A 16,552-nucleotide genomic window follows, 5' to 3' on the forward strand; every position below is an offset into this window, starting at 1 on the left:
GTTGTGTTACCTCTCTTAGCGGTTTTGCACTTTTGTCAAATTGGTGATGTTTTCTTGTCTTTTTTCTACTTGCATGATATGTTCTCCTCGGGTGCTGTGTGATGAGCTTTCAAGGCCACCGTGGACATTTCAGGAAAAATATTCACTTTCATGTCATAAAGATAGCACTCTGATGTCTGTCCATTAGCTTAGCACAAAGACTAGAAACAGGGGGAAAAAACTAGCCTGCTTCAGTTCAAAGATAATGTGTATGTATCATGATATTCAACAGGCAAATATTAAAGAGGTTGGCTTTCTGTTTTATCATCAAGCTCGAATAAGTGCAAGAATCGGGCCCTTCACAATGAGGTTCCATTGTCACTTTGCTGAACAAAGAATGACAATCAAATTACTTTAACGCTGCCGCCTTTCACTCCACTATTAGCGCTAAATACGCCTCGAGTAAATGAGAGGCTGGCGTTGGAGGGAGCTGTCAGCCTTTGGTTCTAGTAAGGAAGACACAATGCTCACTTGGCAGCCATGTTGGGAGGTAATCATGAGACTGAGTGTGAGAGAGCATGATGGATGAGAGCTGAGGAGAGGGTATGTCTGGAACATAAAGACCCCAGAGTGAACCTAGAATCCCTAACGCAGCTAAACGCTAGGCGGATTACCGCTTTATCACACTCAAGCAGACACACTGCGCCAAACATAATCTCACAGTTCCTTGGGAATCAACATCTCCACTGTAAATTAATCCCCAAATGTGGCAGGAGTTTCTTACGTGAGTATGTCCATCCCAAATGACTTGGGAAGTGTGTCCAAACAATGCAGCGAGTTCGTTTTGGTGCGTAAAACTGCCTTAATCCTGAGGAACTTCACTGATGGTGGCTGAGATGTATGGTGATTTGCTCATGAGAAAAATCTGCTTTTCATGAGCTTTTGTGAATACTAGTGAACATGAATCAGTCGTCTGTAAAATGTTTGTCTGCCTTTAAACCGTTAGCTGCAGATTTGATGTTGCTAACACTGCCAATTGAAAATAACATAAAAATGACTATCAGTATTGAATAATAGCTGAAAGTTTGTAAAACCTCAAAATAGTTCATTAAGATGCAGTAAAGCCCTGGATAGGGATAAATTGAGCAAATGTAGGCCAATATGTTATTACCATGCAAGAAACTGTAAATGCTGACTTCATAGTTGCATTTGTGTCAAACCACATAATTCATGCATTAATTGGCAGGAACATAGCCAGGATTTTAGAAATACTGAGGTCATTAGTAATCTCCCCAATAGCCACATCTGCCCTCAGAGGTATTTATTTCAATATTTCATATTTGTTTATTCAGCTGCCTGTTCAATTACATTCTCCATATATTGCATGTTGAAAGGCTGATCTATCTACTTGGCCTAAATGTAGTAATGCAGCCCAGTAAATTTAAGTTTACTGACTCTAAAAATACTGAAATCTAACACATTCCCTTAACATTTATTTATATTTATTTCATCTGAATTGTAGCATAATAATAATAATAATAATAATAATAATAATAATAATAATAATAATAATAATAATAATACATTTTATTTTTAACGCACCTTATATCCAGGCAATCTCAAGGTGCTACAGTGTAAAATTTAGCATGTTTAAAATCAAGGTAGGAAGTAGGTGGTAGGTAAAAGTAGGTTAAAAAAAAGTTTTGCTTTAAGATTTTGCTTAAAAACATCAGTAGACTGTGGGTGTTCCACAGCCTCAGTGCTACAGAGGAAAATGCCTGGTCACCCATGCTGCACAGTTTGGTTCTGGGGGCTTGGAGAGTGTTGGCTGTTGCTGATCAGAGGGTGCGTGAGGAGGTTTGGGGGGTGAGGAGTTCCTGTAGGTAAAGGGGGGCGTGACCATAGATGCACTGGTGGGTGAGGAGGGAGACCTTGTATTCAATTCTGAGTGGGACAGGGAGCCAGTGAAGAGATTTCAGGATGGGGGTGATGTAATCATACTTGCGCACCCTCATCAGGATCCTGGCAGTGCTGTTCTGGATGTTTTGCAGTCTTTGGATGCTCTTGCCAGAGATCCTGATGAGGAGTGCATTACAGTAGTCCAGCCTGGAGGAGATAAAGACGTGGACGAGCTTCTCTGCATCTGCCAGGGTGGGTGTTGGACGAAGTTTGCCGATGTTCTTGAGGTGGTAGAATGAAGTCTTACAAAGGTGATTGATGTGGGTGTCGAATGTGAGGTGGCGGTCCATTTTTACACCCAAGTTGGTGACAGATGTTGAGAGGGAGATGTTTTGGCCAGAAAAGTTGATACTGGTGATGGATGAAGAGCAGAGCTGATGTGGTGTGCCAACCGGGATGGCTTCCTTTTTGGCACTGTTTAGTTTTAAGAAGTTGAGCCATCATCATCCACGCCTCTATCTCCTCCAGGCAGGTGGTCAGTGTGTGCGTTGGGAGGGGAGCATAAAATGAGGGGGTTGTTCTCAGATAAAGTGGTGTGTCATCAACATAACAATGGAAAGATAACCCATGTTTGTTAATGACTTTGCCAATGGGGAGCATGTAGATGGAGAAAACAGTGGGGCCCAGCACAGAGCCCGGAGGGACACCGCAGGTGACGTTGTGGGTTTCAGATTGGTAAGCCATTTGTGAGTGTTTTCTGAAAGTCCAGTGGTGTATTGCAGACTGTGTAGGAGGATGGTGTGGTCAACTGTATCATGCTGAATGGAGAGACAGCAGGGATGTTGACCTAACATGGCACAGGTGGACGGGTTCATTTTTGATGATGTCCTCTACTTCCTTTCTACTTCCTTCTACTTCCTGTGTGACATTGGAAAAATAGCAGAGGGACTGGACAGCCTCAGACAGTTTGTCGGCAGCTTGGGGGGGCAAGACAGCAGTGGTGGAGAGGCATTTTGGGTCTTTTAGCACTAAAAGTACAACAGACTTATTAACTGTACTGCACGATACTCACTTTATACCAAAGCTGTGCTATTTAGTCCGTATCCTTCATATCAACTGTTGTGGTCTCAGCAAAATATTCAAAATTAGGGATGATGGAGCCACCGCAGAAACAAAAACTAGAGGTATTTCTGAAAGAATGTGTCATGGTGTGAACAAGAGGAGTGGAATGAATGAATGCGTGTCAGGGGAGGATGGCAAGAGATGCCACCCACTGTCCCCACTGTACACTTTAACTGTCAGAGGAGGTGGTCAGCCTTAATTTAGCAATGGGTGGCTGAGCAGTGGGGGGGGCTTTGAAATCCCAGCCACCAATCAGGAATAGACACTTGTGCATCATCAACTGTACTGCTTCAGAGACAGCCAACCAGAGCTGGAGAGAAGGCAACTCAGCTGGTTATGTTATTATTAGAGTTAGAATAACTTAATACTACAGAGCAGCTCATATTTAGAGTAAAAAGGGAGAAAAAAAGACGCACACACAGGACCCAATGCGTAAAAAACAAAGTACAAACTTTATTATTCTGTCTTTACAAAGGCACAAGCCTCTTTATTCCCAAAACATTTCTCTTAAAAAAAAAAAAACAACCCAAAAAAAAAAATAGCTTCTTGACGACCATATGCACCGACAGGTCTAACAAAAAAAAGATATACATAGAACAGACAAAAGGAGAGAGAGAAGACAGAGCTGCGAAATGTTAAGGGAGACAAGAGATAATGACAATAGATAAACAAAGACCGCATAAAAGATTAAAAAAAAAAATGTGAGGGGCAAACAGGACAAGATGTAGGACTGGACATGGAGGGAAAGGGGGATACACAGCTGTGCGGTTTTTACTCATAACCTCAAGAGCTTCAGCTGAGGAGACGCCCCTTTATGCAAAGAAGAGGCGGACTCCAGTATAGTACAGTAAGTGCTTTGTAATCTTGACCCCATTTAATGACCCTCAGCCCATCCCGCTCATCTGACAATCTGATATGTCCACGTAACGTTTCCTAACACACAGAACAGAGTGTCAAACACATATGGAAATAAAACAGTTCTGGGATTCAGCAGAAAACGATCAAATGCAGATACTCAAGAGGAAAAAGCGAGCGCTCAACAAAAAGCAAATCACGCTTTCAACATCCAGGAATCCCCATCCTGTGGTGACAAGCACTGGGAAAACACGTCCCATGATTTCATTTGACAGACGCGTCACTCTTTTCAGTGCAGCAGACATCAATATATATATTTTTTTTTTTTTAAAGGGCAGGTCCATGACATGAAGGATGATAGATGAGGTGTGTTTGATTCAACACTTTATCTGTCCAGCAGTTCAAAGCTCCATCTATGCACTGTTGCAGGGGAGTCTGACAATGGCCGTCACTGAACGTGTCGAGAGCCCTAAATGTGACTGCGATCTCTACATACACCAGGTTCAACTTGTGAAAAGCAACCTGATGAAAAAATTTAATTTTATGGAATGTTAATATGCCATTGGGGATTTTTTTCCCCACACACATCTGGCTTTAATAGTGCACACGAAGGGGCCAAAATGGTTGCAAATCTACATGTGAATCTTATGGGGAAAAGTATCAGGAGTGCTTGACTGTAATTGGTGCGGTACACCAGCAACCTGTTCATTTTAGAGGCAAAAATAAGAGAACAAACATAGGTAACATAGACAGAATAACTGGGAATATATATACTAACACACCCCAGGTGTTTACAAGTCTGTTTGTAAAGGATTCCAGTGGCCACCAAACGGCCCAGATCAAGTGTTCAGGTACGTCTCAGACCCCAGGGCTGCGTTAAGGCTGGCTTCACAGTGCCTCCCTGCACCCACGGGTTATTAGTAAGGCAAGCTGCTGCCTCTCTCAACCACATGTCTTAATGTCTGCCTGCCAGCCAACAGTTCCAGGCATAAAAAAACACAAGGAAAGTAAAGGAACGTGTAAATAACGTGGTGCACCAGACAAAGGGTGCACAAAAGGACAAATGATGTATGTAAGGAAATGCATAGAGCATATGTGGTCAGCCCAGTCACCTCCATGGCACATTCAAGCAATTTCACTGGGCATTTTCCTTGTAGTTGAAGAATATTTTGCTTTGATAGATGTCCACACATTTGGACAGGAAACTACACTGTTAAGGGCTAAAATAAAACCAGTCCTTAAGATTGAGGGAACAAGTGATTGTATGTCAGTCGTATTTGTATGTGTGAGTGCTGTGCACACAAACACGTGTGCCTCAACTGCAAGGCAAAAGCGGTGCTGCTGCAGACTGCCAGAGTCCGGGACACCACCGAGCCCCGCTGATTCAAAACGCTAAAAAGGTACACATACACGCACGCACACAGACACACACTCACATACATACACAGAGTGGAAACCACTCAAGAGTGCCCACAGATTAGCTTATTTAACAAGCCAGGTGCTTTTATAATCGAGAGGGGAGGGTGTCAAGAAATGTCAAAGCAGTGACTTTTCTTTTTTTGTCAGGCCATGAGTAAAAAGTAGAACACGCCAAATACATATGTGGGATTACTGGGAACCCAGCCCAGTAAAAATGGCAACAAAGAAAGGAACAAAAATAAAAGGACAGAGTTGTGAACCGGTTAGCGCACTCTCTCCTCCCGAGCTTTGCTTCACTTCCTGTGAGCATCAGTCAGCCATGAAAACAGCTTTTTTTTTCTTCTTTTTTTTCTAGTACAATCACATTAACTTGCTGGCTGAGGGGATTCTCAGAGAAACAAAACATGAAAAAGTTGACTTCACAAGACTAGAATGACATATTCTTTCATACCAGATGCCCAAAAGTTGGAACTATGACACAGTCTTGTTGGCTCACAGTGTCTGAGCTCAGAGGTTTAAAGGATGTTCGTCTTTAACGACAGATGCTCTGGTGTTGCGATGACGCCACGCTACTGGGCTCTTCACTGACATTGCCTCCTGTTTTGTGGATCAGTCACATGGCTTCAGGGGCAAAATAAAGAGAACAGTCCCAGTTATCGATGATAATGTTGAGCAGACATCCACAATTTTAGCATCCAGTACGAGCGAGCGTTTATACATCAGTATGGTGGTCGCTCTAATGACCTTTTCTATAGATTGAAAGAACAGACGTGTGTTTGCATGTGTGAGCGAGTGAGAGTGCGGGGGGGCTAGAGATAAGCAAAGAAAAGACGCAGAAGAGACTGCATGTATGAGTGTCTAAGTGTAAACCTATTCGGGCTGCCTACGGTACAACATGTAAGAGTGTGCACTGAAAAGAAGAAAAAACAAACAAACAAACAAAAAGGAGTGCTTCAATCTGTCTACCAGCCCTATTAATGTCCACTGAACATGAGTGCTGTGGGTTTGTCGCCTCCTGTCGCCCTGGTCTGCTTGGGCCTTTTTGTGTGTCTAAGTGTGTGTGTGAGTGTGTGGCGTGCGAGGCGTCACGGGTGAACTCAGGGCAGCGAGCAGTCGTCAGGCCCGTCGCTGTTTGAGGCCGTGTCTGAGCCTGCCGCGTCGGAGAGCACGCGGCCTGAAGTGACTATGACCGCCCTCCGCTGCTCCTCCTCGCCGGCGCAGCCCTTCCCCTGGGTGCCCTCGATGTGCTGGATTGCCTGGAGAAAGAGGGACGGAGGTAAGTGGTGTCAGCAGCAACAGCGCCCTCCAGTGTTCAGACTGTTCCAACAAGAATAAACAATGAATCTGCGTCTGACTTCTGAGTCTTACTTGAACGATCGTGTCCAGGTTCTGTCGAGATGTGGACACTGTATTGATTACGGATGCTGGGCCCATGGTTACCACGGTGACATGATGGGGCTGGGGAGGCTGGACAGGTGCAGGGACGATGACCGTGGCGTGGTGTGTCGGGGCAGGGGGGGTAGCTGGGGCCAAAACCTGGCAGAGAGGAGCAATTATTTTATATTATTCACATGACTGCGCTGTGAGAGCAGATTGGAACTGTAAAGCTACATAGACTGATACACACATCATTGGGAATACAGCTGGGCAGCATATTGAATATTAACCAGGCCAGATGTTAGGAATATTTCATTAGCCTAACTGTTCTCATGTCCTTATGTTTGGGGAAAACTTTTCTCATGGTGTGTTTTAAGCACCCTCTAAAAATCAAGCTTACTGGGGAGCGACCATAAGGAGCGCTCTGCTTTCTCTCGCCACTTGCAGATGGTGCTTTAGACCAATATGTGCTTGACCGAAAGGGAGCACACAAGCCCAAAGCGGTATGAAAAACAAGCGCTCCCCTTTGACTTGAAATAAACAATTTAAACATTGTTTAAAAGCTGCTTGTGTCTATTAATTTTTTTGTGATGTTGGCGATGCACAAACTTGCAACACCTTGTAACTGAATGATCTGGAAAAAGTTAGCGAGCCGACCTCTCTTGGACGTTTTGATGAATGTGATGCAAATCCTTTATTCACTGCTTTGATAATTCTGCACAGTTGAAATGTGACTAAAGCAGATCAAGCTGCCACCAATCTAGTGTAACCAGGTTAATTTTGTCCGTTCACACTGATATTGATTCGAGGTCGTGTTGCTCGGCTCTGCTCGGAGAGTCACGAAGTGTCACGTGACTGATCCAGAGCGTATCAGTCATCTGTCACTACGAGCAGCGGATGGGCAGACAGCACACGGCCATCGATTTGGCAGCATGTTCGGTTAAAGCTGGCCTGCAGAAACAGGATACTGCGGCTGTCAGGCAGGAGACAGGCAGAGCTCACTTAACACACCGTAAATACGTCTTAGCTGTTGACAGATCTAGCTCCGGACATGGAGGAGGCCGTCAGCGTGACATCTACAGTTCACTGCGAGATCAGTTCAAGTGTGAGTTTCATAATGCAGCATGCTTTGACATGATTGGCTCAAAAGTCCACAGCTACACACAAGAGGGAGGAGGGCGGTTTGGTGCCAGCTGGATGATGTGTTTAGGCTCATGAGTCCAAATATACTGAGCTGAAAATGGTTTGTCAAAAAACGGATGGATGTTTAAAAAACCTCTGGAAATGTTGGAAGGAAGATGTGCAGAGTGGCATCAGAGGGACCGAGTGAGGTCAAATGAACCAAATGACCATAACAAAGATGACTTCATGAGCCATAGACACCCATTTTTACATCTATTTTACCTTTAAACCCGAAGCTCTAAATTTAACGCCTGGCTTTAAAGGAGAATGTCATTGCTGGAAAGGGTTTCATAAAACTGGGCTGTCTACACGGTAGAAAGATGCAAATATTTGTAGAAATTGGTGCTACGTGACCAGAGAAAACAGAGAAAAAAGTGCTTTGCTGTACTCTTTTGCTCCAAAGGTAGAAAACCTACAACATCCAGAATGCATTGTGCCACACGGGACCACTAAACAGTGCGGTACTCTGTTTCGGTGCGTTTGTCTTGTGGTCACAGACTTTCTTGTATCATATCCCTGCATCAAATTTTGTTGTAAAAAGGTCCATTTCTGCTTCAGCCTGATATTTGTACATTGGATTTTGTACATTAGACTTAGAAAAAAGTGAAATTTATCAGCACTTGAGTGCGATTCTCAGAAGGACTCCACTGTTTATGTGTGAGTCAGACTCATATGCAAATGCCTCCAACCTGTGGGCTGTGAGCTGGAGTGAGGTCCCTCTCCAGCTGCTTGTGCTGCTGCAGATGAACAAGGCTCTGTGTTTGGGCCTGCTGATCCTGGACCTGCTGGGCGATCGCCTTCAGTTTCTCTGGGTACAACTGGGCATCCAGCGAACGCATCTGCCACACAGGGCAGAGGATAAAGTGCGAGTTAGCGACCCCTGAGCGACGACTTGAAGCGGTCTGACGTTGTGCTTCGCGCTGTGGGCGACCCTTACCTGATCTTCCAGCATCATCCTGACCGAACGCTCTTTCTCCAGCTGCTGCCTTAACTCGATCATCTCCCTCCTCAAGTCCTCAGTCTTCTCCTCCTCAAGGATGTCTGGTGAGCCAATCCCTTCGTCTTTCTCCTCCGCACGCCTCCTCTTTGGGGAGGAGCCACTTAACTCCTGAGGAGAGCAAACAGCGATTAGTAATCTGTAGGGGAACACTAAGAGTGATGATGCTGAGAGGCAGAAAAGCCTGTTAGCGGCGTCGTTCACGGTTTCAGGTGAGGTGATGGTTTACTTGTATGATTCGTTTCAGCTGACTGTTCTGCTGCAATAGCCGCGTCTTCTCCTGCTCCAAAGTGAAAATGTACTCTGCTGTCTGTTGCAGGATGGCAGCCTGGGGGGGAGGGGGGAGAGAGAGAGAGAGAGCGGGGAAGAACAACGTTACAGGTTTGTTTTGAAGGCGAGTTCAGACCCTCGCACCTCCATCTAACTCATCGCCTAATTCAGCTCTCGCTTTGTGACCCACCTTACTGAGCTTCTCTCCATCGCTGTGTGGGATGAGTGTTTTAAGCGACTGGAATCCAGCATTGATGCTCTGCATACGCCGACGCTCGTTGCTGTTGGCAATCTCTCTGCGGATTCGCCTCTCTTGGTCCCGGGCTGTTTCTGGGGTCAGAGGAATGTTGGCCAGACTACAGGGGGAGGCATAGGGGGAAAACACACATCAGGAATATCTTCTTCGCCACAGAGCTAGAACCATAGGACATGTTATGTGCACGTTGCTTCCACACCAAACACTGACTTGTTTATTAAGCTCTAGTCCAGGTTAATGGTAAACGACAACAAGCTACACAGGTATTTAAAGCACAGTTGTTCTTTTATGCCCACCAATCACCACTTCTCTGTGCGTCTATGAATGAAATGTTTAAGAATCTAAAGCATTAGTACACAGGAGAGCATACTGGCATATAGCAGAAGTTCCCGGCAAATAGAAAATCAGGGTTGCAGCCTTTGACAATTATGCCACAGAGCTCTGGAACTGAAGCGCTGGATATCGTTAAAAGAAAGCTCAAAACCCTTCACTTTAGTTTTAACTAACTTTCACTTTCCCGACACAGGCCTGAAACTCGTCTCGCTCTCATGCACCGCTGCACGTGCACCGCTGCACGGCCCAAGCACACAAACTTTGCATTTTACTTGATTTTATGCATTCTACGTGCTACGTCTATTTTTAAATCTATTTTATTGTCATTCTGCAGCTGGATTTATTTTTCTGCATTATGTTCATACGCTTATTCTATTTTCATTCTTATTTTTGCTATCACTATCAAGTGGGTTTCATCCTCCATCTTATTTCACATTCGTTTTCACGCATGCTTTCGAGTTCTTTCTATGTCTTTTTTATGTGAAGCGCTTGGTACATGAGATTTGTTTGCTGTAAAGCACTTCGAGCTGGATTTCTTGTTTTCAAATAAAACTCATTATTATGTCCATAAGTGCTGTGATCCAGGGTTATATATAGTGCGCTTGTTTTAAACCCCATTTTGCCCTGCAGACACGTAGCTGAAGCATCGTTGTGCAGACGCAAAGTCATTTCTCACCAGATGTTAAAGCATCACATTAATATGCGTGCATTGTAATCCAAGTTGTGTTTTTGTAATGACATTTCACAAAAAGGTGTCTTTTCCAATTAGAGGTAACTCCAGTCGAATGCTTCTCTGTGATGCAATTAGACGCTAAACACGGAGGCTGTTGCTATTTCCACCCCAAAACTGCTGTGAAAAGACAAAATACGCCGTAATTCAGCTGAGGGGAAATTCTAAGCGGACTTCCTCAAACACCCTCTGTATCGAGCTCAGTATCTCTGGGACCCTCTCTAGCCAAGCTCTTATCTGTACTGACTCAGCTGCCTCAGTGCAAACACTGGGAACAATTGTGCAGACACAGATGAGAAAAGGAGTGTGTGTGCGGACTCAGTCGCACACACACACCAACATTGAAGCGGCACATCCAGCAAACACATGCACTACCAAAACATGACCAACCGGGCCTGGTCTATCACACAAACACAAACCCCTACAGAGGCACAGACTGGGCCCCAATTAGCGTAGATTAAAGCTTAAAACAGGAGTTTAGTAAGTAACAGGTAACTACATAGAGCTGAACCAACTGGTCTATCAATTAATTAATGGCAGAAATCAGAAATTCATTCTGCATGCAGGTTGATAATCAATACATTTAAGTATTTTTTAAGGCAAAAACACAAGAAAATGATGCTTACAGATTCTCAAATGTGACAATTTTCTGCTTTCTTGTCATTAATGATAGTAAATTAAATATCTTCTAATTTTTCAGTGTTGGTCAAACAATAATAATAGGTTTAAAGAGATCACCTTGAACTCTATTGGAAATAGTTGCGGCATTTTTTCTCTATTTTCAGGCATTTATAAACTAAACAATAAAGCAAAGTATTAAACGATCATGAAAATAATCACTAGTTGTGGGGCAAAATGCAAACAATTGGCTTCTATTTTAGTCATTTCAATAGTAACACGACTGAACATAGTTGTTTTTTAATTTGAAGACATGCACTCAAATTATCTCTTCTCCATTAATTTTAAGTACATTATGCATCTGAAATCAGTCTGTGTTACATTTGGGTAATTTCCTTCGCTGTGTACCAACTATCTGCAGACTCACAATGAGGAATTTAAAAATAAATAAAAGGACTCCATTTCCCAGACTGCTCGCGTCACGACCAGCAGGCAGCAGCAACAGCAGCGGATCCCTCCGCCTCCCTCTTCACACAGGGCTGCGGACGTATCGAAGGGCCTTCCGCGACATACACACCCCCTTATTAATAACACCACTTTTAATTTTCCTGCCTCCCCGCGAACGTCAAATGTCCCTTTACCGGACACACTGGAGGAAATGTAGCTACAACGGGCCAAATAAAACCCCTTCGTCCTCACAGTGCCCGACACCACCTTCGTGCTCCAAGCAGACTTTTCGCGTCCTCCGCCATTATAACAATGCGGCAGGCAGCATGGCAGAGGTGCGGGATGAAAAGACGCAGTGGAGGCGACTAGATAGCGCGAACAAGACGCACAGAAACACCTCTAAAACTGTCGCCACGTCGAATGGGGGTGATTTTAGCAGCAGCTGTACATTTTCACGTTACAAGTAAAAGAAAACGGTGCGCCATAAACAGGAAATAAACGCCAGACCCCCTCAACACTTAAAGCAGAAGCCACAAGCATGGCCGCACTACCCACAATAACTTCAGATCGCTTTGAGGGAAATCGGCAGCTCCAACGGAGTGTGCGGCAAAAATAGACCCTTTCACACTGTGTGACACTCGCTCGTATAACCATTCCCTTTCTTATGCAAATCACAGCACCTATAAGTGAGACCGGGGTGGTAATTTGAGGATAAATAGAGCAGGGATGCGCTCCGGAGCGAGGTAGCAGCGTGGTGTGCACGAACCACGTGGTTTATGTTTGCTAGCCACAAAATACATCGATTTCGCATTCAAATGTGCGAAATAACATGACGGGGAGGATGCTGCGGTCCCAGCCGGAGCCCCGATATGCTCAGACGCAATGTAATGTCACTGTTTGGTGGCAATTAAAGCCCGCAGCTGCCCGTGAGCGGGTCGTGTACACAATAACAGATCAGATGAAGCATGTTTCCTCAGCGCCGTCGCTAAGTGCGTGTACTCCGCACAGATGTCTCAGAATAAGACACGCAGCGCGCTGGGTGAAGCGCACACTTCGTGGACATACATACCTACAAAGACCTCCAATCACTTCTTTCTCCGTTTTCCTGAAATGTTGCAAGGAGGGCACCTTCTGAGCGGGTACCATGAAATACTCCATGCTCGCCTCTCGCCAGTTTGATCCCCCCCCCCCTAAAAAAAAACAAACAAAAAAAAACAGCAAACAGTCTCCGTAGAATAAAAGACAAATGATGACGTTAGAGAGCAGAAATCCCGTTATCCAGCGCGGGTTGAACCCTCATATCTGTCCCTCGGCTGTGTAATGTAGTAGTTTCAGGCTGCCGAGAGTTGTAATGTTACTCGACTTCCAGCTGATGGGGTTCCCTCGTTGTGTGTGGCGCTCTACCTCTCTCTCTCTTTCTCTCTCCCTCCCCTTTGCTTTCTCTCTGCATGACCGTGTGTGTGCGTGTGCGTATGTGTGTGTGTATGCAGCTGATCGGATGGCTTTCAAGGCGGGAAACAGCTGGTAGGAGTCACACTGCACTACCAAAAGCCTCCTTCCGCAGAGACGGGGGACTGCATGTAAACAAAGGACTATTTAGCGCAGAAATAGGCTCCACCGACCAGAGAAGGTAAAGGGGGTTATCTGCCTTTAATAGGAATTACAACAACAACCACAAAAGGAAGAGCTGATTAATGATTAAAAGCGCGGTAAAGCGCTAATCCTCTAGTCGGTGATAATAATAACATATCAAACAAAAATCTTTTTTCCTTGCTCCAGTATAATTGATGCCGATTTCTTTCTTTCTTTTTTTTAATAAAGACCGGCTGTAATTTTAACCCATAAACATTTTGAAGCATCCCTAAAATGAAGGTGAGCATGTAATTATAGGCTGTAATCATAGCGCCTGGGGTCATCTCAATGTGGCAATAGCCCAAATGTTATTCTTTCATTTTATTCAGATTTCACTCTGACAGTTAAGTAGCCTAAATAAAGAGCGGGACCACTACAGGGGCGGATACTCTCAGCAGCTGCGATAAGCGAACAACAGGGATCAGCTGACGGGCTGGCAGAGCTGCACAGCAACAGCGCACCGGGGAGGGCTCTTAGGGACAGACTGCTGGCCGGCGCACCGCGCGGCTGGACGTGCGTTTTGTGCACCATTTTGGGTGTAACAGTGGGTGTACGGGAGGATGCATTATAGTAACCTAATTTAGTGGGTTTAACAGAGGCTGCGACGCGCCTGCAGCGAATCCAGACACAAAATGGGAGCGGTGACTTTTTTTTTTTTTTTTTTTTTTTTTTTGCACCCGGAAATGTGGCAACCTGCAGCGGTGTCTATGTGGAGGCGCATGCTGACATGTTCGCTTTTATTAATTAGTCTGCCTCAATTTTGTCGAGCATTTACGCAATGACATCTTGATGCTGACATCTGCGGTTGATTTATGGACGACAGGCAGTGATTTACAGGAGGACTCATGCGAAACTTTGTATTAAATGTAAAAAGCCCGTAATTTAATAGGAAAATAGGAAGATAAAACACAAAATGTCTATTAGCTGATATAACTGGTGAATCTCATCATATGCCGTATGTGTACAGTTAACAGTACTGTGGACTATATTGTAACCTGTCTAAACTATGGATTATACTTCATGCACACGATCGTTTGTCCCACTACTTGTCATTTATTACAAGTTGCCACATGTCCTACTACAGCCCAGACAATGGTACACATTTTGACCTGCAGCCTACAAAACAGCAGTTTAGGTCAAATCCAGATCACAGAATGATTGAAACCACATGCAATACCTCAGTGCATATTTGTGCTCCACGCAACAGCTGCGAAATGTATTAATAGTGAATTAAAATATTTAAATCCTTAGAGGCCCTGGCACTGCCTCCAAAACAAGCAGACAAAAGAAAATGCAAACCTGAGCTGTTGAAGTTTTCTTTGAAACAAAGGTCCAAAATGTGACTTTCAATCGAATCAAATGAAATAAATTTATCGACTTGATCTTTATTTTATAAATATTGAATGGTTAGAAAATTATTGCTTTCCCTCAGAATTTAAATATAAGGCTCGGCAAACCAGCTCTTAATAATGAATAAAGTCTCTGAGGGCTCCTGGCTTAATTAAATCCTCTCCCAGGCCACTGTGTGCCCTCTAGTGGTCGTATGGTGAAAAGGCAAAGTGGCTTGTGGTGCACAGTTTTGCACCTCAGCATCAGAGACTGGAGGCCACAGGGCCCACAAAACAGAAACATGTCACAGTGAAATACAGCAGCCTTGTCACTCATGCAACACCAGTTTAGTCAAAATGGAAACAATCTGTGGTCATTTCCTCGAAAAAACATGTTTAAAACCAGTCGTGATGGTCACTTTTAAGGTTTTCAGATGTGTGAAAGCTGGCACCTACTGCTAATTGAAATTCACTTAAAAACTGCCTGACGTGTAGATAGCTGTGCAATAGTGAGCTGCAGCGACTGTGCATCAGTCATAGATGTTACAACACTACAAGCATGAGGACGTGTGCCTCACAGGAAAACTTCATGAGCAAACAGGAAGTGTCAACAGGACTCATGCACATTTCACTGCACACCAGATGTCTAATAGCTATTCCTTATTTCTACTGTACATTAGATAAGAGAGTGGTGAACAGGATATATGAACAATAACAAACAGATCCTAAAAGCCCTCAAACTGAATCAACACGCTTGAACAGCTCAATAAAAATTATAATGATTGTGTTGAAGTGCAAAGTACATTTAGGTGTGATTTAGATTCTACACACCTGTCATATATAGCAATTATAGCCTGGACGTAGAAATACCAATTAAATTTTAAATAACTGTTATATTTAAAATACTGTAAATTGAATGAAATCATTTTCCCGCTGGACAGCTGTAAACGGCTGTAACGGGTTAGATAGTTTAGAGAGGCATAAATGTTAATGAGGTGAAGTCATGGTATTTGTGATATCTGTTTTTTTCTTTCCTCACCTGCTGCTTGTATTTATTCTATGAGCAAATGATGCACTTACTGACAACAGCATAGAGCCAAATATGTATAAAAGAGGCGAGCACATACACTTACTGTAGTGCAATTTTGAGATATTTACACCTCATTAAAGGGCTCTGCTGATTATTATCTCAGTGTATCAGCTGCTCTATAAAACATCAGGAAATAGTGAAAAGTGCCTGTTAAAATTCCCCAAAGCTAAAGACATCCTTAAATATTTTGTTTAGTCCAATCAACAGTTCAGAAAACAAAGATGTTCAACTTACTATCACATAAAACAGCAAATCCTCACATCTGTCTTATTGTACTCCATCGAGATATACATTATTGCTTGACAAATGGATTTACTGATTAGTCGACTAATTAAATAACTGCTTCATCTTTACTTACATGAATATTTTATGGCACTTTATGCGCTCCTTTGCATGTGAGTGGAAATCATTGTACTCTTTTTTTTTCTTCCACTTTTCAGTTGTTTTTTATGTGCAAAATATTCAGTCTGTTTATAGGGTATGGTTCAATTTTTGCAGCCTGAACTTCTTTCAGTATATAAAATTGTGAAACCTGAACCTGCAACAATAATGCATCTGTAATAATAATAATAATAATAATAATAATAATAATAATAATAATAATAATAATAATAATCCAATAATGGCGTTGTAACAGAGTATTTCAAAGTGCGTATTGCTGCTTTTCTTTACGTAAAAAGACTGACTATTTGGACCAACACTCATCTGGCCCTCCCGGTGCCCTGTCCATAAACACAGTGCACCTGAAAACGTGCGCATGGGCAGGTGTTGCTTTGATTGCATTGCTTTATTGTTTTCAACATTAGGATCACAATAAAGTCACTGGCTGTCAGAAGTTAAAACTTTTAAATGATCCAACCCTGGTTTCACTGTGTTTTTAGTGACAGCCTACTGAGGCGGAGGTGACGGCCAGCATGAGAGCAGAGGCTCTGCAGAGGAAGACACCGAGCAGGAGAACAAACAGTGAAACACAGCGCTGCTATCCTTCATGATGGAGGGGAGCTGAGGCGGAGAGATG

At 43.6% G+C, this 16,552-nt stretch overlaps 1 protein-coding gene across 3 annotated transcripts; it reads right to left on the bottom strand.

The window, feature by feature from the left end:
- Positions 1–3,430: 3,430 nt before the first annotated feature.
- Positions 3,431–13,003, bottom strand: tfap4 (transcription factor AP-4 (activating enhancer binding protein 4)). Of its 3 annotated transcripts, none has more exons than XM_070980797.1 (7): positions 12,554–13,003; positions 9,291–9,456; positions 9,060–9,158; positions 8,771–8,941; positions 8,523–8,672; positions 6,643–6,810; positions 3,431–6,530 (listed from the first exon to the last, which is right to left on the bottom strand). In XM_070980797.1, exons 1-7 carry the CDS (start codon positions 12,640–12,642, stop codon positions 6,372–6,374), a joined length of 1,002 nt encoding a protein of 333 aa, XP_070836898.1. In that variant the 5' UTR covers positions 12,643–13,003; the 3' UTR covers positions 3,431–6,371. The 3 variants fall into 3 exon arrangements, with proteins under 3 accessions (XP_070836898.1, XP_070836899.1, XP_070836900.1); XM_070980798.1 differs by having other exon boundaries at positions 3,438–6,530; positions 8,523–8,651; positions 12,554–12,964; XM_070980799.1 differs by lacking the exon at positions 8,523–8,672 and having other exon boundaries at positions 3,438–6,530; positions 12,554–12,964.
- Between the last annotated feature and the right edge of the window lie 3,549 nt (positions 13,004–16,552).

The sequence above is a fragment of the Chaetodon trifascialis genome, chromosome 15, assembly GCF_039877785.1.
Source record: "Chaetodon trifascialis isolate fChaTrf1 chromosome 15, fChaTrf1.hap1, whole genome shotgun sequence".
In the NCBI taxonomy this organism is placed as follows: Eukaryota; Metazoa; Chordata; class Actinopteri; order Chaetodontiformes; family Chaetodontidae; genus Chaetodon; species Chaetodon trifascialis.